Source organism: Botryllus schlosseri, chromosome 9 (genome assembly GCF_051294905.1).
Source record: "Botryllus schlosseri isolate E-star chromosome 9, Bs_hap1, whole genome shotgun sequence".
NCBI lineage: Eukaryota > Metazoa > Chordata > Ascidiacea > Stolidobranchia > Styelidae > Botryllus > Botryllus schlosseri.
Window position 1 is genome coordinate 15,444,099 of NC_137244.1, and position 26,618 is coordinate 15,470,716.

Here is a 26,618-nt window from a genome sequence, read left to right on the forward strand (position 1 = left end):
TTTTTTCAAAACCTAATCCTAATCCATGCTCATCTCTGGTAGCTACGTTGGATATTGGCTTCGTGCTGCTAAAATCACCATGAAAGAGAGACAGACAGTCTTATCTACGTCTCATTCCCGTTCGTCTTCGAGTCACAAACAGGAAGTCAGCCTTTGTTCCGGTAGCAGCATTGGATTATTGAAAAAACATGTCGACAGAACTCGAATCGTATTTTGTTTATTTTTCTTGCTCAGTTACTTCGTTTCCATGCTCGGCCGACGATCGGCCGAAAGGCCGTGACGCATGCGTTGTACATGTCGGCCGTGTTTCCATGACCAGGCGTATTCCGACCGTGACTCGGCCGAACTAGGTGGGCAAAGCGATCGCAATGACGTTTTTGGCTTACTTTGTGTAATAATTTCATAATAATCACAAGATTGCGATAAATGACTCGGTAGGAATGAGCCGAGATGACTTGTAGCGGTCTTTCAGTCAAACAACACGCTTTGACATTGAACACGTAGGCCTAAATCCATCCAACATGTAAAATGGTCATGATGAACCAATTGTCGTGGTCCAATAATTTCGAGCGCAGAATAGTAACTTGTCCAGTAGTCTACCGGTACTACTGTTTCGGATTACTGTACCGGTACTATGATTCAGACATGAACTTCCAGTGTCCTGTTGATGATTTTACAAGGGATTGTGAATAAGTTCACCTAGTTTGTGGTCAAACGGTATAGTTTGTATTGTACCCATGCACCAGAACACAAACCCTCGAATTGTGGCAGCAGCGTATGTGATCAGATCGTGAAGATTTCGGTAGCCTACGGGTAATTCGTTGCAGTACCGGTACTACTAAATTCCATTGCAATCATAATTAAATTCCGGGTTTTTCAAGGCGTCCAAGATCCGTCCGGAGTTCAGCCATAGTCAAGTTGATACGAAAAGTGTATTGTAAGTAGCGAATACCAATTCGCTAATCCAAGACACAGCCCAAGCATGGCCGAAGGGCTAAGCCGAAGGATTCACTCGATGGCCGACGAGTCGGCCGACGTGGGTGTGCAATCTGTGAATGCGCAACGAAATTCTCTCGTTCGTCGGCCGAATCTCTCGAAAATGGGCCCATCGGCCGTGCATGGAAACGCAGTAAGTGAGTCGATAGAGAAATAACAAAGCCTCTATGATACGACATGGTGGATGAGCACCAGGAAGCCGTTGCCATCGCGCGAATGGGAAGAATCCGCAAGAGCGCAATCAAAATACAGTTTCTTGACGCGAGTGACATGGCTGGAAGCATCGGGGATTGTGGCGTAGTGGATTGGAAGAAGAAAAACGAAAAGTCGAGAAGAACACAATTCATTCGCGAACTCGACCAGATAAAACTTCAGTATGTGATTTTGTTAAATATCTTTGACATCTGACATACATCAAATCAAACCTTATTTGCAAACGTTAATTTTGTTTTTGTATTTCATAGCTGGTTTTGTTACCATCAATTGTAATTGCAGGGCGTGCGATAGTCCTATGCATTTTTTACCGAAGAATTGTTGAAAAAATTTCACAATAGACTGTGAATCATGTCTTTGCCGAGTTCCCTCATTTTGAATTGAGAATTGTTATTATTGAATTAGTATATGGTACCTTGCAATAGATAATATCTAAATAATCATATAGGGTTGCCATTGAACTGAACTTGAACTTCCATTGCATCTAATGAAGTCTTTTAAATTAATGAGACAGGGGGAGTGGTTTCTTACATTAGGGTGTGTGTCTCTAGGGGTGGAGACCCCGTCGCAACCCCCACAACAGAAATGACGCACCCTTGAACAAGAATTCTACAAATATGTTTGCTTTGTACAAGTTGGATGATAATACTGAAGCGACAGGCGTGCAGCGAAGACACATACATGAGTTATGTTTACAACATGTCCATTGTCCATATTGTGATTGAGTTGAAAGGTTGAGTGATTCTGCCAAGATCACCAAACAATGTCTAGAAACAACCGGCGAAGTGCCAAAATTGAAAATTTCAAATCCCAGAAATAGAAAGCCATCATTTACTAGTATAATACATATATACAATATACATACATGAACGGTATATAAACACCACTAAAACACATCAAATACCATGAGATGTGCTTATAATGCTTTACCGACCATTGAAACCAGGACCAAAAGTTTGCTAAAGCTCCCCAGGCCAGGCCAGGACTTTCACAGCATAGTTCAGTTTGCGAGAATTTTAATTTGAAATATATTGGATTTGAAATTTAGATTTGTAGTTACAGATCATGCAGGAACTAGTTGTGTTGAAACATCTTCAGATTTAGGATCTCGATCTATAGTTGGATATGAAAGTTCAGTGTTGATATGAAAAAGTATAACTTGCATTTAAAGTTACTACTGTATAGGAAATATACTTTAAATTTCATTCCATAAGAAAAAAGTTGGATTTGAAATTTGGCTTTGGGCGTGGATTGACCTCATTTTGCGTGCAATCACACCAACACTGTAGCAAATATATGATAATAATCGACTGAATGACAGATCAATTGAGTGACAGCTCACTTGAGTGAACTAATGCAATTCATTTGAACAACACATTGAAAATTGCCGCTTTAATCGTTTGACTGAAAAATCATTTGAGTGACAGAATTAAAATTATTTTGAGTGTCACATCGATATAATGCTATTTCAAACGGTTTATTTGAATCAATTAACGTTAACCCAATCTAACCGAAACCTGAACCCCAGTATGGAATTGGTGGCAACGTCACGGGCAACTTTCCTTTAATTACCCCACATAATTATTCTATGCAAGAAACCCTTCTGTCACATGCAACTTATTGCCGAAAACAACCATTGTTTCCAGTCTGGCCTGACTTCCAAACCTAATCCCTCATTTGTCGCCCAAATAAACTTGAACATTGCTGACCTTGACGTATCTGTCATTATAAAGACCGTCGTAAGCATTGTCATGCTAATAAGCTGTCACTCAAATAAACTCGAATTATATGTCACTCCAATGAATGCTATTGTCATTGCCACTCCAATGAGCTGTCACTTGGTTTAGTGTTACAGAAGAGTAGAATTTGTTCCATCACCATTTCGCACGACACAATCCTCATGAAATATATCCCTTGTGGCTGTAACTTAATCAAGGTGATGCAATTGTTCATCTGGGTCAGTGGTTCTCAAACTGGGGGCCGTGAGAAAGCATCTAAAGGGGGGCACGAAGTATCGGTCAACTGAAAATGTTTTTCGCGCTCTGCACGATTTACCACCAATTCATTCCTATTTCTATATATATATATATATATATAGAGTCCGAATTTCATATTTTAGAATTCTCTCATCAACAGTCATAACCTTCCATGCCATCAAACTATCGGTCGGAGTTGCTAGCATCCCGGTTGGATTTTGTGCTATGACAACAAGGGGGGTGCGAAACTTTTCATTATCATAAAGGGGGCCGTGTCTAAAAAAGTTTGAGAACCACCGATGTAGGTTGATTTTCCCACTTGAAAGCCTAGCAATAGCCCCAGCATAGGAATCTTAAGGTTCAAGATTTAGTCACTTGCACCCTGTAGTAGTGTAGTTCATAATGAGAGTGATTTCACTTCTACTTTTATTATGAACTACATGAGCCTACAGGGTGCAAGTGGTTTCACTTCTACTTCTACAGTTACTTGATATAAAGTAGCCTACTACCATATTTTAGAATTACCATGTTTTGGAATCGGGAAGGAGGACACTTTTTCAAAATTTTCAAACTCAGAATACCGGTGGAAAATCCCGAAAAAGTGGTAAATTTCGTAGGCGGTTGACTGAAAAAAAAGGTAATTCACATTGTCGAGTGGTTGACTAATAAAAAGAAGTTCAACTTTCGCTCAGCTCCGAGATACCCGTTGGAGCAGCACTTCGGGGCTGAATTACGGCATCTCAGTCGATTTTTGCTATAAATTGGACCAAAATTCCTAAAAAAGGACGTATGGTAACCCTATAAAGTACAGACTGCTTACCTTTATAATAGATGGGTACCCAGTTTCAAATCATGATTGCGGTATGTAGTTTTGAAATTGATAATATTTGCATGATAGCACCGTTAGCCGATCCTACTTTGACCACATCAATCTAATTCTCAAAGCTTCTATTTTAACATATACTTGAAGTATACTTGTCTTGCTAAATTGTGCTTAACTGCCGTCCATAATGATTTTGACCACACGGGCATAGGGTATTCTTGGAATCCCATTCCGTATTGCTAACATTTATGCTTGCTTGGTCAGTCATATTCTGTTTTAGATTCAAAATCTAATCTTCAAAATACTCTACAGGAGGCATGGGGCCGAGAGAGAACGACTGGCATTTGTATTTGAACGACGTGACCAACAGTTTGCCAGTTTGCAGGACACCGAAAAGTCTTTGAATGCTGATTTGAAAAGTGAAAGTAATGTTTAAATTTATTTGGCACTCAAAGGGGATTTTAATTTCATCTCCAAAATACTGACCTAATGTTGTTGTGCAGCCAGGTGGTGTTCTGCCTATAATACTAACGAGATCTGTTGTGAGTACATAAGTCGACTAAATAATGGGATGTAAGTCTACAGAATGGTTTGGTGGTCCGATCCGATTCGCAGGCTGTTTGAAGGCAGCAAAATTCCCGGATTCGATATTTTCATTCGCGCTTTGCTAGTTATGTTCTGATATTCAGGAACAAAGCTTGAACAGCAGTTGAGAAAGATCAAAGGTAAAGTGTCCGGCTTCCAGCAGGAATTGAAACATGTGAAAGCCACTCCTGAATGTAAGTAGTCTCAATTTTGCGTGATACATAAGCAGATTCGCTGATTCGATATGGTACTGTCAAACTTGCAGGAATTTATGATGATCTACAGCACTAGGCGGTCTTCTGGTTGGGCCAGGTAAAATCGAGTCCTGGAGTGATTCAATTCCCAACCAAGTACCATGGTATTACCATTACAAAAGCAGTTAATAACGTCAGTTATACCATTATTCCAAATTCATCAATGCTGACTGTGAGATAGTACTCCGTGAAAATACTGCTAGTCGATTACTACTTCACAAAATTGTATTAACGGCTGTGGTTGACTGGCCTACTTGATCAAGATTCGGGTATTTGAATCGTTATGCCCAGCCTGATTTATTGGTAGTGCAGGTGCTGGTCCGTGCTTATTTTGTAATTTCACACAGGAATCGGGATCTATCCATCCCTGTCGAAACAACCATACATGGATGAAACCAATTTGGCATTGCCCTTTATTCAAATCAAAGCTGCTGTTAGATGCTCTCTCTCTCTCTGTGTGTTTATCAAGAAAATGTGTTGTATAATTTATCAAATAGGAGATACCATTTTAAACTTTCGTATTATTTATCTTGATTCTTTTATACTTTCGTATATGTTATTTCACTCTTGTCATACTACTTACATGTAATGATAACAGATGTGGTCAAGGTAGTCAAGTCACTGAAGTAGTCTTAAATTATAACCACTTGAGGAAGTGAAAGTGTGAGTTGGCAAAATCTACTTAAGTACCTGAAAAAGCAGGATTGCTTGGTTACTGACCAGCAATGTTTAATTTTTGACGAGTCTGCGCACACTCACCAGCTCACTGCGCAGACCCTTGAACAACAGTGCGTAACGACTAAAAAAAATGGTCATCACTTCGGATTTTTTGTGCGCAACTTGAATTTTCTGTGCGCAGAGACGGTGTCAGCACTGCTTATTTGCGCACGTGCACAGCTTAGAGCAGGGGCGGCCAACAAGGTTTCATACGGCCCGTGATGTAATTCTCTAAATTAGTTACCATATCAGAAAAATAAATTACTTAAAGTAATTAATTTATTGTGAACCTGCAAGACCAACCAAAACTTTGATTAGTCTGACAGCGAACTTTGAGATGTTGATGACTGAAATATCAGTTCCAACGCAATGGCGTAGCCAGGGGCCATCAATATTTTTCTTAAATTCTCGTATACGACTATGGAGTAAAATATTTTGTTGCAGATTTATTTTACTTGATATTTTTCTTAGCACTTCGTGCAATTTATCGTCACTCGATTTCTTGCTTATAATATTGGTGCCCCCTCTTGAAAATTAAAAATTGAAAATACGCCCAATTTACGGAATTCAGTGTAATTATATTTGCTACTGTGAGAGAACGTGTCGTCCAACATGTGACTTCACGTGCGTACTGGCAGAAAGATCATCTGCGATGAAACCTTTCCACAAAATGATAAACGCATGTTCACTGAAATGTTTGATATTGATAAGTCCAACCGCAACAATGCAGCAATGCAACAAACATTGTTATTGACCGAATTCATTCATTCACTCTGAATAAACTTAGCGCTTGGCGCGTGTGATAATACTAATTGACTGGCATGAACACTTGCTCGTTCAGTTGCGAATAAACTGAAAGAAACGATGGAAGACATTGAATCCGCAATTCGAGAGTTCAAAGAAAAGCAAACCGAAACGTAAATGTATTTGCATGTCGACGCACCGCAATTCTCACTGGGTGCTTTTTAACAAATGTACAGGCTCGAAACGTTGACCATTTCCGAGAAGGAGACCGAACAGGAGATCAAAATTTTGGAAAGCAAAATTCAGGCGCTATCCGACGCCCCCATAAAAGTAACCTCACAACGGGTGAAAGGTAAAGTCCGGTCGTTTCAAGCTGATTTTCCGAAAGAAATTCAAGATTTCGAGGTATTTATCCGGTGTTGTCTACGAAGTTCGTGGAACTGCAGTGCAACACCGATTGACTTTCGCAGGCGTTTGTGTCGCAAAATGGCGGCCTGCAAGGAGGATGGGATGACTACGATCATGGAGCATTTCTTCGTATTCGACATAGACACAAGGTATACTGACGCTCGGGTCATTTTGAATTTCAAACATATTCCAATTGCCTGCACGGAATATTAAATTCGGGTGTGGACGTAAACCAGGGAATTGATGTCCGGGATCCAATTTGTATTACTTTCATTCAGTAGATTCCAAGTCCAGTTTGGATGCAATACAACATTCTTGGAATGAGCGATGCTGTGTCTGTGAAATTTGCAAATAGATTTTTGATCGATTGACATTGATGCAGCCTTCCGGCAGACGTTTACTGATCTATTAGTTAAAGTTCCGGAAATACGAAAACACTCGTGGTTGGTATATTCGTAAAACAGCCAAAATCACAATCAACCATTTTCGACGTGAAGTGATTTTAAATCTTGCATTTTATTCTCCGATATGAGGCCTTTTTCTGGTATGGAACACAGAAAACGTTGAAAACAGTGTAAGTTCTTTTACCACAGTGGGTCAGCAATGAAGTAGCTCTACTTTTTTGGAGTCCTTGCACTTATATTTTAGACAACTTCCAATTTTACTCCAATTATTTTAGAAAAACCACTTACCTTTTACATTTCATCTTTTGTAAAGTAAAAAGTAGTAGGTTTTTTGCATCACTTTAATGATTGAGATCATTAGTGTAGTGGTTGTGCGTTCGGCTTCTCGAGCACTAGGTCGTGGGTTCGATCCCCGGCCGGGTCATACCATAGACTCGAAAATTGGTATCCGCAGATATCCAGCTAGGTGCTAGGCAATCACAGATAGCATGGAGGAGAAAAAAAACGAGGGGGCAAATTAGATGACCTCACGGCTGTATCGCAACTCCGTTTTCAAAGCATATTAATGATGCAAGCGCAAAAGAATATCATCTCTCTCTCTCTCACACAATAACTGGTGAAAATAGCCGCATGTCATGAATATCATTTTGAAATTAGAACTAATTGTAGTGTCGTTATTCGTTTTGCGTTAGTCGCAAATTCTGCGCTTTCGAAAGAAGCCACCTCTGATTAACTGTTAAAAGTATTCGGTCCCTCAACCAAACCTATTTTTGGAAACTACTTCATTGGTTACTTTGCAGACCTTCATTTTCGACTTCCACGGGCATTGCTACTTCTACTTGTGACTTAGTATGAATTTATGATGTTACTTCTACTTGAGTACCAACGTCAACTACTTTTACCACCTCTGTCTATTCCAATATCAGGGAAACAGGAGCTTCATTTCCGCTGCCGCGCGGCAGATTCCCGGTCGCACTCGAGAGGATATCGAAAAACATGAAAATTGGTACTCTCACTTTCTGGCGTTGAAACAGCGTAAGATGGACGTCATAGCGGCGTGGCGTCAGAAAAGGGTATGCTACGACACTCCCCAACTGCGAGACTTATTTGAAATACGGTGTAAACTTCTTCAGGCGGAAAAGGAGAATTTGATTGATGACGATTCCGTGAATTCGGATGATCATAAGAGAGAAGACGATCCAGCAGAAAAGAAAAAGCTTGAGGAGGAACGGCGAATGAAGAAAGAGCAAATTATGGCATGGAAGGTGCATAACTTTCATGTCTGCCCTTGCGCCTTTCATCGAGTCACAATCAGAAATGAAATCATGTTTTTTTCCGAGTACTTCAGTTCATTGTCGTGGTATGCATTACTTTTGTTTTTCAGGCCAAAGCTTTCTATTTTAAAATCTGTGGCTTTTTTACCATATACATGTAGATTTTCTTCATTCTCACTGCTTGCTCAACTGTTTAACTGGCTTATCTCTTACGTGATATATTTTCTCAGGCAGGAAGTGGTGCTTGACTGCATGATATTGCTTTTACCAACAAAACTGTCTGACAGTGCAAACTATCATCATAGAACTCAGAATACAATTTTGAAATGACACCAGTTTGAAATAACATTAGATATTAGCCACTGAAACATATCCAGCAATTATGACAATTTCACTGTCAATCAAATTAAACCAAAATTATAATCGGCCACATATTACACAGTTTAATCTACCCGGAACCCATTTTTACAGTGTCTACGTATGTCTAATCTACGTCTGTGTGGCATCTAAGTATCCACAGCCAATTTTCTCTTAAGAGACTGATCGTTTCCCTGTAGAGTATTTCTAACTGACTGCTAGTGTCCAAACACAGTAAATTTCCAGTTGCATGTATTGAAGATGAACATTGAACATCAACCAATCTAGCCTATCATATATTGTTAGGAAACGCACTGGCAATACTCTAACTGAGAAATCACATTAATGTAGTTAGAACCAGAAGCGAAGAGACGCCCAGTTTACTGTACCACTGCTTTCGGAAATGATAAACATGTGCTAATACACTTGAACTCATGCTGTGAGGTAGCCATGTGTGGCAGTACCATAGACGAGGACAAAACCACCGTGACAAGTATTGAGCAAAAACGAACAGAAGTTCCATTTTTTCCGTGTTGTGATTTACCAATCTTGGATTGTAGAACCGCAAGAGGGAAGAGAAGGAGGAAGCAGAGAGGAGAAAACGAGAAGAGGAGCTGATGAAAGTGGAAGCGGAAGAAAGGATGAAAATGGAGAAGGTAACTGACGAAAAACAACATACCTTCAGATAATATTTGTTGAGTATGCAATCGTACGGTAACATCGACGAAAATTGTCTGACAAATTGTGTTCGGGATGCAACGACTGAGTGTTATTGTGACCGTTCTCATTTTAATGTCAAACTTCTAGTGAAATGGCCATTGATGTTTGTGCTAACCTGTCAACAAGCAATCATCAGGCCAGGGAAGAATAGGTCCAGGATTGGAGACATGTCAAAATTACTTGAAGGAGTTTGAAAAAGTAAGATCGATGGGTCACATACTATTTGCAGCTTAATCGTAGATGACCGCATTCCAGATTGCAAGATGTATTTTTGCTACTAATACTAAGGGTATTCTTTGAATATAGATTCAGTCACTGGTAATCGGCGATTTCACACTGTCCTTATGATAATTTCACTCGTAAAAGCGAATTGAACTTATCCTGAACTGGTTTCTACTTTATAAAATTTGAAGGGTGGAAACTCAGCGATGTTGCAAACAGAAGTTGTCTAAAAGCATAACCAATTCAGTAAGTTGTGTATGTAGGCAAAACTTACTTGGAGTACTTTCAAATATAGAAGTACACTGTTACTGACCGACTTGGTGAATTTGGCGCTTGTTATATATGTATAGTAATAGAATGTTACATATTTTTGTCCTTGATGTTTTTGCGGCATAAACACGGACTCATGATATACATACACACAATCTGTGCATGATGTGCATTAGGGTTGTTCAGATTTGAAAAATTGCCTAGAAACTTCGATGCTTGTTATCCAAATGATAGTTTAATACACAAAAACACTTTTATGAGCAATTTTGGTCATCTTCATCGTGATCTTACATCCCAGAAAAGCCCCCCAAAGAGCCACGGCGCAATTCTCCTTACTACTGGATCTGTAGTATTGACCATGTTGCCCATGACCATTGCAGTCTACCAATAATAAGATAACTCGGTATTTTACTGATGATTTTCAGTCGACAAAAGTATTACAGACATTACATACCTTTGAATAATATCTTCTGGCTGAAAGCTAGCTGGAAATATCTGCATTTGTTCTCGACTTGCAACCCAACGGCGCTTCTTCAATGTACGATCCAAAACAAGCCAATGTCAACCATGCAACCCATACATGATTCCCATGAATATGATAGACAGATTGTGCACAGCAAAACGGAGATGAATACAGCGTATTTCTCGCGAGTGAAAAATGCTTGCTGGCAGAAATCATTTTTGAGAGCTGACACAAAGGTCCTGGAGGCTCCAGGTTGTCGAAAGGGTAAAAAACCGACATGTTTGTGTTGAGGCTTTTGCCTTATGTCTTGGAACATAAGGTGCAAAACGATCAAGAAGAGCAGGCACATTAGAGCTCGCTACCTTATGATTCGTTGCTCCAACTTTTGTCTCGCGAGTATAGGAGATGAGCAAATAAACTGACGATACTGTGATTTCTGCTCTTTAGCTCAATCTAACTTGAGAATTCATAACAGTTTAATAACGGTAAAGCGGCTTTTAGACTACCACCAAAATGTGGCATCTCGCGACCCGAGCCTCACCCATGAAAAGGAATTCATTTTTAATATTACAGTTGTATGCTACGACATGTATGACATACATAACACCCACAACACAATTCGACGCAACACTGCTCTACAAAACATGTCTGACGCACGCGATTTCAAATTAGGGTGAATTAAATTCCTTTGCGTGTCGCAGTTGTACTACTGTCTACTCAGATTGCAAGAACGGGAATATTTCGTGCCGGCATCGGAGCATATCCGTATCGAAAGGTTAGGCCATCCAGCATAGTTGCATAGGTCATTTTTAGACCAAGGTGTTGTTGCCGCTTATGTTTTGGCACCGCATTTTATCAGCGGTTTGTTGGTCAAAACTTCACGTCTTCATGTGCCCGCGACGGTCTCGGAATGAATGAGTCTCATAGGCCTGAACTCGCTCGTTGCACGCCCCTACACCATTTCATCCCAACGGTCTTCGACCACGTTTTCTAGAAAAACCAAGCCGGACAAATCTTAGCATAAATTCTCATGATAAAGCCATATTTTCAGCGTGTCTCGCTTATTGGCTACAGTACCCATAACAGAGTGACCTTGGATATGTAAAAACTATCGCAGAGTTTTTTGCAAGAAATTCAACAAATATTACATGCATGTTAACCCAAAATTATACTCTTTGCTGTCCATACTTTATTAACCGTTGAAGGGGTTAAAATTTGTGTTACAGTAACTTGCAAATGTGAGTCTGTAAGGATGGTAGTCATTACTATCCTCGTGCCTTGCGCTAAGCGAACAGTTTCTACAAAAATTTGAAGATTGTTTAGCGAAAGAAACCAGAAAGTCAATTTGACATCATTTTTCCAGCCTGTCGCAGGCTCAGACTGGCTGATATACTGGATATCTGCCACTACACCAGCTTCCAAACCAGGCTTTTGGTTACGTAATAATTATAGTGCGCAAATATTAATTCACTATGCTTGTGAGAGCTACGATTAGTGTTGCCTCGTAAGTTAAACAAGTTTTTACAATTGCGTCGCAACTACAGAAGTTACACAGTCCTTAAATTTCCTATTAGGTTCATTTGAATTATTCCACGTCAGAAAAATTAACAATTATTCACGATTTTCATTCGCACTTCATCCGGGTTTCCATTCGCACCATCTTCGTCATTCACACTGCAATTTTTTCATTTGCACAGGTGCGAACCGTCACACAGGTTGAAAAGCACTGTACTAAACCATCGAAGTTTCCTGACAATTTTTCAAATCTGAACAACCCTAATGTGCTGAACGAGGAAGATACAGAAATAGCGTTGTGAGGCTTTCTTAGTCTTGCACCACCCCTTCATGCTATCCTGAAAATGCTGAAAGCCATACGCGGAAGCCACAGATACCAGTTTTACTAATCAGGTCTTTTATCTGACTTGGCCGCGGATAGAAACCCATTTAACACAGAGCGAATGTCTTTGTGATGTTTAACTTGTGTAATCAGACTCCAGAAGGTTACTTGTACAATTCGCTGTGTCTATTTCACTTTCGACGGACCAGCAGTGAACGGCTTGTTGGCTAACGCCTGTCTTCCACGCACATCAATTGATGACACAGACAACGTTCTTTGTTGCTGTGTTCCCGACTTGCAGTGTATTGAATTGTTCCAAAATGTAACGTCGATTCAGAATCGAATCAATCAATTGAATGAACGAAATATACATTACATCCCATGCACATATATATCGCATGAATACGAGGTCGTATACGATGTAAATTATATGTATTACTTCCTATTTCACACGTCACACATAGCATATCACGCCACTTGTCTTATTGGGGTCTTACTTCCTTTTACAATCTAATATATGAGATTTAATCTATGTGATAGTTATATTAATTTATTAAATTATCGAATTAAGGGGCCACCAAGTGTCGAATTCATTGATAAATGGGGCTATTTCACGAGGTTCTCGTGATAATTTCACCCGTAAAAACGATGCAGACTTATCCCAAACAATTTCTACTTTTCAAAATTCAGAGCGTAAAAATAATTGCTCAAAAAGTCAATTAAAAAGTAGAAGTTGATGTTTTCTAAAAACATAACTGACGTGATTACTTTGAACAAATGGAAGTAATTCATTACTGTCCATGTCCACCTTTGCACACAGAGAGCCGAAATGGAAGAGATACGGGCGAGGCTGCAAGCGAAACGTGAGGATGACGAACGCTTGCAATGGATGAGAGAGCTCGAGGAGGAGCAGGCAAAAAAAGAGCAGCAGCAGGAGATCCGGGAGAACCTCTCCAGGTTTCAGGAGAGGGATCGCGTCGCCTTGAGCATCCGGATGCGTGAGCAGCGGAGAAAGGAGGAGCAGGAGATAGTCAGGAAGGAACGGCTCGAGAGGACAAAAGAAAAGGTCAGGCTTGAATTGCGTTAGGCGGGCGAGCATCTTTGACGAGGTGGCCCTTCAATGAAAATTGACAGTTGAGCATGTGACTCTGACTCCATAACTAGCAATGGCCCTAACTTTTTACCCGAATGCTCAAGTACCATATGCTGAAGTGTCAAGTCAATTTCAAGTCATCAGTCTCAACTAAATCTCTGTATCTCGTATAAGTTAAAGGGGCACTGCGCTCTAATAATGACGTGGTCTGAAATTGAAGCACAGATCGGAAAAAAGTTTTTGGCCGCAGCCATTTTCTTCAGAAAGCCACAGTAAGGGAGGGGCTGTGTCAGGGTTGTAATGACTCGAGTCATGACTCGACTCGAGTCACGATTTTCGGATGACTCGACTCGACTCGAGTCATTTTCTCAAAATACGGAAATGACTCGACTCGACTCGAGTCAATCTGTGTATTGACTCGACTTGGACTCGAGTCATTGCGCATGACTCGAAGCAAGTCATTGACTCGAGATTCAGACGGCGAAGACCGACATTTCATTGTAATTTCGAAGCCAACACACTATTGGGATTTCGTTTGTTGGTACTGGTGCTTGCAAATGCGACCAGAAACTGCTAAAAGTGAGGAAAATTGATATATTATAAATGCGAACCATTCAATATCACCAAACAGGGTTAAAAAAGTGGGTTTAGGAAGACTTTAACTGGAAACTGAGCAGTCAACACAATGACTTGGACTCGGACTCGAGTCATAATACCATGACTCGGACTCGATCCTCTGTTCGCTGACTTGGACTCGGACTTGACTCGGTGGGAATTGAAAATGACTCGACTTGACTCGAGTCAAAAATATAAAAGTGAGATTGACTTGTGACTCGGAGCCTTGTGACTTGGTTACAACCCTGGGCTGTGTTATGCTAATGTCTTATGATCTGACACCAGCCAAGATTGAACATTCTCAAGGACACATTCAATTTCACTATAAATATTAGAAACAGCTGGCCTCTACAGGAAATTAACCGAATGAAGTCACAGCCACCGAATACGTTCTTGACCAATCGATATTGTCGCAGTACTTTACAATATACACTACAAAAATGCTATTATTTTAGATCCACCACCTTCGTTATATCATCCTTTTGAATTGTACATTCGTTAATATACAAATTATACATCTATATTAATTCCCCATTCGATCAGACGGCATTGGCACAGCAGGGTACCGGTAGTGTACAACATAGCCTCGACAGTATGGTGATTATGCATATGTTGCACATGGCATTGAGAGTCCGTTATGTTGTATCGTGTGGCAGCAAACTGAGTATTGCTGTATATGTGTACCATATACTATATAAAGAAATTGAGCTACAATCAATATAGGCTATCTCTCTTCTATAAACTGAGCATATAACCAACCCTCTTGTATGATTTAAATCAAACGAATATCGTTAATAATTTTATATTACTCTATACTATCTTCTTTACTTTCATTCAGTGTGCATGCCTCCTCTTTACATCGCCTAGGCCAAGGTGGGTGTCAGATTCCATAGACTACTCCTTGTCGCTTCGACATCTTCCTGTCATTTCATTGTATCGCATTTTTTGTGGTGTATTGAACTGATAAAATTGCTAATAAACCCAATGATGATACTCATCAACAACTGGAGCAGGCTTAAATTGTATATCATATATGTGTAAGTGGGTAGTGTATAGTATCATATCAATTTTTCATCTTTCTGGGGTACTGTATTTGGGCTGATAATTACATACATACCGTTACGGCGTTACCTGTGTAGTTTAGCAGTTCTGCGTGAGCGATACAGCGCCTTTTTGCATGTATATTCAACCCAGGACTCAATTTCAAGCAGCTAGCAAATGATGCAATGAATATGAATTATTATGCCTCGGATACTTAGAAAAGTCAACTTGACTCGAGATGACTTGATCCCAACACTGGTATGTAGTGTGCCCTACAAGTTCCTCCTGTATCCCATGATTGTATGTATGACATTTCTCTTCAAAGCATCTGACAATGTTTGTGCCACCGTTGATATGATAGCACATAGCTCACAGACTCGCCATCAGGGAACAACTGGCTTAGAACTATCACTCAAACACCTCCATTTTATCAAAGCTTATCAACGATGACGCATCATTTTCACAGATTCAGGTAGATCGGGATCGGTCACGCTTGTATCAGCCTACCGAGGGCTGGATTCACAGGAAACTGGATCAAACTCACAGTAGTCAAAATCAACCAGTCGCAAAAATACCACACAGGTACTCTTTGCCAATACAGTCCATGTGTAATTGTGTGTGTAGCTGTTTAATTCCAATGCTTAACAAAAGGAATGTTTCGGTTCAATAAATTCTGGTCAATTTTAGTATCTTTAGATAAGTTTTTAGACATGCGCCTTCTAGCGCTTGTAATTGTATTATTGTAATATTATGAATTAATCTCAATGTATTGATTTACGTGTTGAATACATTACTAGCTGTGTTGGGATGACTCAAGCAGACACGGGGTGATTACTTCATGAATGTAATCGATTGCGATTACTTCTGGATCTCACGATTATGATAACAGCAAAATCAGGAAGTAGGGCCGGAACCAAACCTCCCAAGAGGGTGGGGAGTGAGCTCGAAGTGGACATAAAATTATTTCGTAAATAAAAATAAATTAGAGTATTTTTGAAAGATTTAAATTACTTGGAAATTTTCTTAGCGATTTAATGTCTCTATCTTGATTTTTGAAATGCATACCTCTTCCTTTCAAGAAAAAATATGCATAACTTATGGAAATAGGCATTTTGGTGCCGGTCATTACCGCACCACGATACACCAAGACATATACCGTACACACTTTTGGTCAACATGCGACTGCTACCAAAGAAAGACTTTGGCCGAAACTTTGTGTATGTATCCATTGTCCATTACCACACTGGATTGGCGCGACAAAGAATCCTGTCCTCCCAGTCTGAGCCCCACAATACAAATACCACCCGGGGCACCCAGAGAGGAAAATGTGCCCGTGAAGAAATGACAATTTGTGTTTGTGTCTCACGAAAAATTTTATAATAGTCTGCTACGTTCGGGTGACTCCAATAAATTTTTATTATAGCAGACGGGAGGTCACGAATTGGGAGCACCCGAATATGTTATAATTAAGAATTGCGTGCCGTAAATTTTTGAAGACACCACCTCCCCAGCTTAACCGGTATATCTGACCACAGGGCTGAGAGAGGATTACAAATAAATAGTAATATGTGCAATTACCAATAGATGAAATTCAATCATGAGCTTGAAATATTTTTCGCGCTTGGCGCGACTTGAAAGCAAATCAAAACGTGTCGTCCAGTTGTGGCTTGACCCCGTCAAAAGGTGGGGTCAGGCGGACCAACGTCTCGGTTATAATCTATATCAGCAGCCGTTGAGATTTAATTCTTGGGTGTGGAAATCGTCATGTTCATGGAGATTTAATTCTTGGGTGTGGAAATCGTCATGTTCATGGAGATTTAATTCTTGGGTGTGGAAATCGTCATGTTCATTTTGCCGAGTATAAAATTTCAAATCTTTTGCCGGTGTACGTAAACAGGCCTACTGCTCTTCAAGCAGCAACAGTCGAACTGCACTTAGCTAAGCGTATTCCAACACCCATACATACTTAAGACTTTATTATTTGAATCTATAGGTAAAGTTGTAATTATTATCCTGCTGCGAGTTAGTGGCTTCTGAGTGAGAGTGATAACAAGATAAGGCATGGCGGGTGTTCTTACACTCACACAACTCCACGTACATCGAATATCTATTTGCTGCGTGCGGATAAATCGGACTCTTCATTGTTCAAGAATGTTCACTGTTCAGTTCATGTCATAGTCCCTGTACGAATAAGAAGTAATCGTTCTTGCACAAAGAAATCGATTAGATATGTGAAATATTCGATTACGAATACTTTGGATTTAATCGATTGCAATTACTTGAATCTGTTGTAATCGATTACGACTAATCGTAGTAATCGATCACGATTACCCCATGTCTGGATTCAAGTCACGACTCCTACATTAAATATCCTGGAGGTCTGAGCCTAAAATATTGCATCACTACACGCTCCATGTCACAGTCATATGGTATTTGTGCCCCTCAATAGGAACCCCTGGACGCATTAACCTGACCTACCTCTTCTATCCTGCTTATTTCCAGGGCCGTGCCGACATGGCGGCAAAATCTCTAAAAGGCGACAGGCTGCCATGAAGACTCTGCACAATTTATTGTCTAGAAGATTCAAGTACAAAGATATGTAAAATCCTACGCAAATGTTCCACATGCGCCTATCCGCCGAGGAAAGAGCATAACACAGCACAAAATATACTATTGAACCATATACAAAAAGACAAGTCCCCACCTCAGGCGCTGCACAATTACAAATCGACGAGCCGCATTTTTGATTGCTCACACTGATGGGAATAATTAGTAACGGTTTGCTAATTCGGGAGCCGGTCGGCGGACGTCTATGCAGCACATGAGGTTTGGATGGACGTGAAAATACAAAGTAGAAGTAAATGCAAGCAATTGAAGCAGCGACCGGTATCGATGTCTCATTTTTTCTGCTCGCCGATCCCGTCGTGTGTTTTCATAACGTCCGGAAGCTCCGGGGGAGTTGAATACTTTTCTATTGTCAGTGGTTCGAAATTTTCTGAAACAACGCATGTTAATACTCGCTCTGCAATGATTCTATGTATTACTTCAGATCATTATATGTATTCAAAATTGCGAACAATACATATGTGACTGATTGACATCGACTGAATCTATCGTACGCGCACTGCACGCTAGGGTTATGACTTGAAAAAATTTTGCCTCTAGCAGGAATTAATGGATAGAAATTGATAAAATTATTTTGTTCAAATCGAGAAAAATGTTCCTCACTAACTAACTTCAATTTTTGACACTGGTCCCAAATATAGAAAAAATATCGCAATTCAAAGGTATTCTTTGCTACAAATTTAATCTTAAAAACATTTGTCCTTTTGCACTTCTGGTAAAGTTCATCAATCAATTTGACTTCCCTTTCTGTTATTATGTTAGCGTCAGTGAAAGCTACAACGGACGTATCCGACTTCCAATGAGGTTTCAGGACATTCGAGCGCAAAGATAGGAGCAAATAATCTTTGGTATATATTCTAGAGCCCGACCGATATTAAATTGTTGGGTCAATACCGATTAAACCGATATCTCGCACCTTGACCGATAAATTTTTTTCAAAGGGGATACACCCATTGAATAATCAATCCCTCAAGTCAGCAAATGTCAAGCATGTTCAATCAATGTTCATAGGCCATATTATAGACATCCGACTGCGGTATTGTGATTTCACTCTTGTTTCCTCTAGGAACAAGTTGGTGACATTGACAACAAATTTCGAGAAGGCAAAAAAGTGCACGTTGAGTTCGGAGTTCACAGAAGCCAAAACGCCAATGCGGAACCGTCACATGCAATTTACATGGAGAATAGTAATAGACATGCAAAATATAATTAAAATATCTGTCGTCACACTGCTCCTTCCTTCCAACTCAAAAGGTCCCCGGACTACAGATAAACCTTCGATTTAATAATAATAAACCAAATTCCAACGTCGGCGGTTACATTTAAATCAATTGTATTCCCCATCAAGCATACCCAGGGCTAACACCAGATTACAGCTAACATAAACAGGGATATTTATAGAGTTTTAGATATCCCTGACATAACGGTAGCACTGAACTAATTCGTTAGTGTCACTCTTATAGGTTCATAGCCGTATCGAACCGGCCAATCATTGCATTTTTGCCAATTCAATTGTTCGCGAATGAAGGTTTCGCTAGTTTCTAGAATAAAACCATCTGATGATCCTGGATACAATGTAATATATACTATTATCATAATTATCTATATGTGCTTGATTATGACGTATTCAAGCGAAAAGCAATGGTATATGAGATAACATTATAGAGTCATTGACTGGTCCAGCCCGCGAGCGATTTTAAAGTTTAAATCCGGTCAGCGACGCAATTTGAGTTTGACACCCCTGCTCTAATCGGTTTTCTAGGCCGCTGAAAATATCTCGAGTTGTTCTACTTTCACCTTTTCAAACACCCAGTTTGATTTGTGTCAGACAAATTTAAATTATACGATGTATACAGTCGAATGTAATATTTTTTCAATTATTCAATTTTGACTGTAAACAACACGATAGGATAAATTCAATCTGGGCAATCAAAATTTACCAAAATACTATTTTAAATCTTTGCAATTGGAATTGTATCAGTTAAATTAAAATCAGTCGCTATATATATTATATAAGTCAGTATGTACAAAAGAAAGCCTATCATCCTTCATACAATGAAATTTGGAAAATTTTGTGCGCGAGGTTTTTGTTTAAACAGTTTTTTGTGACTACAGGACACACAAAATTTTGAATTTTTTTGTTCGAGTCATAACCCTACTGCACGAGTGCACACGTGTAGTGAAAAACCAACCTTCCATTCTAGATAAAGACATAGCAAGAGCAATCACAACACGTTCCGGTGGGACTGAAATATGATATCAGATGCCTAGTGTTTGGATTAATTTGTGACAATGTAGGCTTAACTATGTTTGGTAATGCCTGAAGAATAAATAAGATTATCATAATTGGACTACAAATGACGACGTCTTAGCCAGGAAAGTGAAAATTTGCAATCAATTCCTTACCTCCATCTCTAACTGCTAAACCGAGGATTCCCGGAGTCTGTGCCTTGGCTGTCTGCGATGTGAACCCGCTATCTGCTAGTGTTTTGTTGTCCTCAAGCGCAGTGCTAGATGGCTAAACATGATTCGGATTTAAGACCTTTTCAAATGCAATAATTTGATGCGTCACGCGGTGCAGATAAGCTTTTATCAGATATTAAAATTGAGAATAAAAGTACTGTTCTGGGGAGCACAAGCTGATTTTTTCGAACTTTTATACTAGAAACTTAAAAATGTTGGTGATTTTGAACCATAAGCTCAGGCAGATGGTGCTGCGACGTTACAATTACAGCAGAAACTTGTTGCCTATAACTCGATGATACATTCAGCAACATTAAAACCATAGAATTCAGGGGTTCTGCAGACCTAATTAGCGACACTCTTAAAAACAAAGCTGACTTGGCGCTTCTGATTTGAAGCCAGAACCTTGCAAGAAATAGAAATGTTTTGGTCCCGTGTGTTTGCGACAAGTTGGTACCTGTAACACACATTCACAAGAAACTCAGTATGAGGGATACCAGGCGAGTGAAGAGAGGACATTTCCTTTATGACAATGTTCATGGCTTTCGAAATATACCATCCATAGCTTTAAAAGATCAATGGTAGATTATATAGACAGACCAAAGCTGATTGTGCCTAAACAGGTAGCATAATGCTAATTGGATCATTGTATATAAGTTTTGGTGTGCCTAAAATAACTTATACTGAGCAAGGTGCAATAGAACAATTAGGACTTCTGTTGGGTATGCAATAGCTCGGTAGTTTGCAACCACCGGTCCAAGTCAACTTTCCTGCCAGTCCGCCAAATATATTACAATTTTACATCTCAATGCATGCAGGAAGTTGACCGTTCTAGGCATTTGAAACAGATTTTTTCTACACGAGGTCGTAATATAGAGTGGTGGTTTACTATGGACTTGGCGTACGTCACAATGTTTCAAGTGTTAAACCAAAGTGTTTAAAAGCAACCTACAACTCGTTTTAAGATCAGCTATATGTGAAAGCTAGCGTACAGAAAAGCCCAAGTTGTTGGTTTTTAACAAGACCTCACCTTGCAGAAACCAGGCATAGCAGGTGTAATGTGAAAAAGGTAACAGCAAATTCCTCATTGCATTGAACCTTCTACTATTTTCTTCTGAGTTGCATACATTTGTCGAAATTACATTTTTGACTTAATTTCGATATTTCATGGTCATCGGCCCGACAAATATTTTTTAAATTTTAACTGTCCCCTAAACTAAAAAGATTGAGAACCAGTGCAGTCGTTTATAACAGTGGTTCCCAACCTTTTTGGCCTCACAGACCGACAAACCTACAAAACAAATGGTGCGGAATGGTTAACCTACTAAAATAAGAATTAACGCTCAATTTAATTACGACAAATGTATAGGCCTACAAGTCAATTGTAACGTTGGAAAGTTCATTAAATGCTGCCTTTTATATACGGGATATATATGCGTGGCATGATTGAAGTTTCTGCAAGACATAGCTCGCGAAGTCAGGTGTTAAAGATGACTAACTTGATTATCATTGTTCGCTTTCCTTTGAAAGAAATGCTACTTCAGTGTTTGCTATTGCCCCCATTATACTGCCAATTGTCTATTAATTGCACTGTCAGAATTAAACAACACGTGTTCAAAAGTCTCCGAGGTTTTCACATCTAAATTGTCCGAAACAATATGTAGGCAACTTTCAAATAATTTCGTACAAAACTTGCACCGTTGAGTTGTGATCAACGATATAAGTCGACCATGAACGCTCCATTAACCTAAGATGCAGTAAAATACGTTTTAAACTTCTAAACCGATTCAATAATTGATGTCTTATTTATCTAAATCAGGGGTTCTCAACTTCCCTTGTATGACGGGCCGCATTGTAACAGCAAAAGACGCTGCGGGCCGCAGAACATTATTATCATGTATTTGTGGGCTTCTATTAAAATTACGTTACTGTAGCCTATTTACCAGTCGTAATCGGTCATTTTTATGCATTCTACAGCATTAATGGGCAGCGTTCATGAGTTTGCAGTTGCTATTTTGTATACGCCAACGGCGCAAATTAATCCCTTCATGGAGGGTGCATTGCATTCGTTGCCAAATCGGTAGATGGACCTTCAAACTCTTCCACCAGAGAACCGAACTCTCTGTTTCAATGCGTGAGCGCGCAAGTATAAAATTGCGGTCACTTTTTCGTTACAGAGGCCATTATCATTTCGAGCTCTCAGTGACATGACGAGAATTCTGGCGTCCGGGGTCATTTCTGAGCAAGCCAATCAATCCTTCTCTTTTCCTTCCATGGCTGGAATTCAGCACCAATATAGTTACAGAAGTCAGCATTGTCAAGTTGATGTTTTTCGCGAGTACCCTCCCAACGTCTGCCCTGCAAGCATTTCCACTACAAATATGCCCACTCTTATAAAATGCATTCAGATAATTGAGCTATGTAATGTAGTCTATGTTTGTTTGTTTGACTTGGGGTATTCATGGTGTTTGTCGACTACTATGGTCATTTACATCAGGCCGATATTCTTCTTATTTTCCGTAACTGCCGACTTATAGCACGGCCCACCTCTAGGCTTTTGTAAGACACCGCTGACGCGGATGAAATGGCGAGGAGGAGCCTAGGTAAACCTCCAACACTTAGATATCGGAATTCGGAAGTCGACCGAGGTCGGACTCGAACCCGCACCCATTGGTGGTGCAGCCGCGGATTATACCACTGCGCTATCTCGCCACTGCTGTAGCCTATGTGAAGTCGGTGGATTCGCCCGATGCTAGGCTTAAGTAGTCTACGCGGCGACACGTTTCAGAACATGCGATAAAAGAGCGACTGACATTGCTGTTACTCTTCTGGTCACAATTGATTCAGACAACTGTAGCTTCGAAATTTGCCTGGTGATGTTTTCCTTTCGGATAAGTTCCGGAATTATTCTCACAGTATGTTAGAGTTTTATTGAAATGCACCTTCTCTATAGCAGATTTCTTGGGTTTAGCGATATTCGAAGCAGTTTTAAACTATGCGACTGTAACGTCGTCGGCAATATTAACGATCTCGAAATATGGATTGCTGGGCTTGACACCTAGCTAGCAACGTTTTTTCTAAGAATCAGGCGATATGTATGACTGCAAAAGAAACTGTCGTGGTATTATTTTAAGTTTCTACGCTTCATAACGACAAATGTTCTTCGACAAATATGACACATCGGTTTTCCATTTATATCTGAGAAAGCAAATTCATTGTTCAACACAGAGTTACAGACCCAGTTTTTGACGTTTAATTTCCCGTTTCTTGTTCATGTTTTTGTTCAAACCATTCGCTGTGAGTGAAATACTATTTAATGCTGTACTACGCAGCGGGATTCCCTTGAACTACAGTCCAGCCGAATACCGATTCAAAACAATAACAATCTAAACCCGAGCATATATCAAGAAACCAGAACACACCAAAGAATGAGTAATCAATCGAAACAGAGAAGGGGCGATAAAAGAGCTAAGTAGCTAAATTAATATGTAACAACACTGTGCTATAGTAGTAATTGCGTTAATAATGAAAGATGTCGCGGGCCGCAAAATGTACGTCTGCGGGCCGCGGATTGAGAACCCCTGATCTAAATATTGGACAAACGTCCTACTTGCATTTTAGAATTGAGATTAAAAAAATTCAAATATATTTGGCGGACTGGCTGCAAACCTGTCACAGACCCGTAGTTGAATACCACTGGTTTATAAAGTAGGAGTGAGTTCAATGAGTTACACGGGGGTGGCGAAATCACATCAAGTGTTAACATGAGCAGATGACTATACATAAAATGGTTAATATTTGGTCACCTGGTCATCCTTATATGCAAACAGCATTTGATCTTCAGGAGCTATTTTCAATATCCCTTCGATGACTCTCTTCAATTCCGACACCAGCATTGATTCCTTGGCATCCGTGAAGATTGTGGTCTTTTGACGCCGTATGGTAAGGAAAACATCCTACATTAAACAATACAAAAGTCACTTACATGTGCTAGAATGTTGCAACATCTTTCTTACCATAGTGACAGCCTCTTTACATATAAATACCAATAAACGTTAAGTAATGCTCAGAAATTCCTATGTACATGAACAGTATCTAAATAGAACATCGTCACAATATATCAATGAGGAAATGGGTCAACTGATTGTAATCATTCAAGTCTATAGTCAAATGATTGACATTGGCATGGTATGCTTTCATTACTAGGCCATGTAAATGGAGTTGTCAACGGTGAAATGGGTTGTGCTAACACATTTCAAACAAAGTAACATTCGCAATAAATCATCAACGTTTTCACACAACTAACATCATTGTCTGCAAAACCCAAGACCTGATGATTGTAAACATAGAACAGTATAATCAAAACAATAACGTTTCACTACAATGCAAAAGATGAAACAGTAGAATAGAAACTGGTACAATTATTCGAAAAATACAAGAAAGCTTTCATATTTCATAACTTTCAATTGGGACATCCACGAATCAAAATTTTAAGTTGAAGACATTGAAATGAATACATTAACCACAAAAACAGACAGGGGGCACAGCCAGAACGCACCAAAAGGCGGCCAACCCCGATCAAACCATAATAAATTTTGAGTTGGGAAATTTGAATCAAAAGACTTCGTCATTGCAGAATATGTTGTCAAGAAAATTTAGCCCACAACCTCTCACCAAACAGTTCCAGCTATGCCCCTGATCATGATCACAGTCTTAATCCATGCAACGTAAAGGAATGTATCCGTGGAGCATCGCATATAATCATGCTTCTGGTACTGTAGGAAGTACAGCCACACTCCCGCCCTTCGCCCAACCTTTTATCGTGCTCTTTGGCACGGTCTTGGAAGGCAAGTCAGTTGACGCTTTGTCTTCTTCAGCAGATGCGAACTTGAAGCCTAATTTTGACAACATCTTTTCAGACGCGTCACGTTTTGCGTCCTTTTTGCTTTTGCCGTGTCCGGTAGTTGTGTGCTCTTCCACCGAACACTCCACCGTGTACGAGGTGTTATGAGGGTTTTTAGTATCTGAAGAAATGACATTATAGGTAGGTACGCTTTTCTGCTTGGCTTGCATAATTTGACTCAAACGGCTGCTCGGATGTAGCGTCTTGTTTGCCGCGAGTACATTCATTAATTTCGGATTTGGCTCTTTTTTAGCACCGGAGTTCCTCGGCGGTAGCGGATTTTCATGTATGATCTCAAGTGCTGCCTCTGCAGCTTTCGTCTTTGCGATATTTTTACTGTTACCAGTTCCTTCTGCAGACAGCACAACCTCAGAGGTACTTTTCGAAATAACGACTTTCATTTGGAATACCCGCAAGTGAGGAGGGCCAGTCTCGGACACAACTTCAAACTTAATTTTGAGCCTAGAAGCCGAAACTTTTTCATATAAAATACTAATTTTTGATTTGGGCACAGGCGTAGCAGTTTTATCGCCATTAGATATGTCTTTCTTTGAAGAATGCTTAGGAATGGGCATTGCCTGCAATACCTCTAATGCGTTGGTTGCAGCGTTGTGTCTTGCGGCTTGTTGTGACTTACCCTCACCGTTGAAGGTTCGGTCACCAACTGTAACTTGTACGTGAAACACATACGGATATATCCATCGTTTCACAACATTAACCGGCATATGATTTGATAACAGTTGAAGATGGGTAGCTCCTGCATTGCAGTCGCACTGTGATTGTGGTGTGTCTGAAGAAGATATGGGGGACGGGATTTTCTTAATCTCATAAATTAGTCTGGACGGCAGTGGTGTTTTATTCATGACCAGGTAGGATACCTTCTCTCCTCGAGCCATGGCTAGCCCGTTTAGAATTACGGTCGGTGTGATGGAAGCAGGGTTAGAAGTTACTCCTTTGGATTTCTTAGTTTTTGAAGACGTTTGCGTCGATTCATCCATCTGCGATCGTTTTACTTCAATAACCCCATTTTGTTGCGTGTAAGAAACACTTTGCTGTGGATTGGTAACAGGCGCGTCACGAATAAGTTTAGCTTCGCCTCTGCTGTGTTTCTTATCATCGACACCATTCGCTTCAGCTTCACTGCCTGTCATACTTGCGAACGGGCTTTTCAATCGAGACGAGTACATTTGAAGATGTTCGGTACGGTGAATTTTTTAAAAATTAGACAAGGCCTAGCTATAGTTCACTTTTACTCCCCTCTAATCGCCGGTAGAACAGATGGCATATCTCACCACCCGACACGGCATTCTCAAGAAGCACGGAATTTCAACGCGTATGGCAACCAACTATTCGTTCGCTCGAATATTTCACCAGAAATATCTCTGGCTTACATGGACCGCTGTTTCAGAAGGTATCTCACTGCATTCTTCTCTTGTAGCTACTATGGATTTCCCAAGTGCTGGCTCGACTTCGTGCCTATAACGTTATATGTCCTGATCGCGTGCAACGATTAGTTGGAATGTATTACCAGCATTTATATTAGATGGCATATACCATTCAATTCAGATAATCAATCAATCATTTTTTAAATTATTGGATCGATAGAAATATCCTG

General features: G+C 40.0%; 3 protein-coding genes across 4 annotated transcripts; 1 reads left to right on the forward strand and 2 right to left on the reverse strand.

The window, feature by feature from the left end:
- Positions 1-1,131: 1,131 nt before the first annotated feature.
- LOC145446223 (coiled-coil domain-containing protein 112-like) lies at positions 1,132-18,048 on the forward strand. 2 transcript variants are annotated; one of them, XM_080324466.1, is made up of 12 exons: positions 1,143-1,370; positions 4,321-4,433; positions 4,698-4,787; positions 6,406-6,481; positions 6,545-6,713; positions 6,779-6,865; positions 8,047-8,193; positions 8,254-8,385; positions 9,312-9,407; positions 13,084-13,329; positions 15,479-15,594; positions 17,515-18,048. In XM_080324466.1, the coding sequence occupies exons 1-12, from the start codon at positions 1,174-1,176 to the stop codon at positions 17,543-17,545; spliced, it is 1,500 nt and encodes a 499-aa protein (XP_080180592.1). In that variant the 5' UTR covers positions 1,143-1,173; the 3' UTR covers positions 17,546-18,048. The 2 variants fall into 2 exon arrangements, with proteins under 2 accessions (XP_080180593.1, XP_080180592.1); XM_080324467.1 differs by lacking the exon at positions 15,479-15,594 and having other exon boundaries at positions 1,132-1,370.
- Positions 17,558-24,268, reverse strand: LOC145446243 (elongin-B-like). Its single transcript, XM_080324491.1, has 4 exons — positions 24,117-24,268; positions 23,907-24,056; positions 20,044-20,155; positions 17,558-18,007 (listed from the first exon to the last, which is right to left on the reverse strand). Exons 1-4 carry the CDS (start codon positions 24,117-24,119, stop codon positions 17,910-17,912), a joined length of 363 nt encoding a protein of 120 aa, XP_080180617.1. The 5' UTR covers positions 24,120-24,268; the 3' UTR covers positions 17,558-17,909.
- Positions 24,195-26,382, reverse strand: LOC145446231 (double-stranded RNA-binding protein Staufen homolog 2-like). Its single transcript, XM_080324476.1, has one exon. It carries the CDS (start codon positions 26,188-26,190, stop codon positions 24,862-24,864), a length of 1,329 nt encoding a protein of 442 aa, XP_080180602.1. The 5' UTR covers positions 26,191-26,382; the 3' UTR covers positions 24,195-24,861.
- Positions 26,383-26,618: the final 236 nt, after the last annotated feature.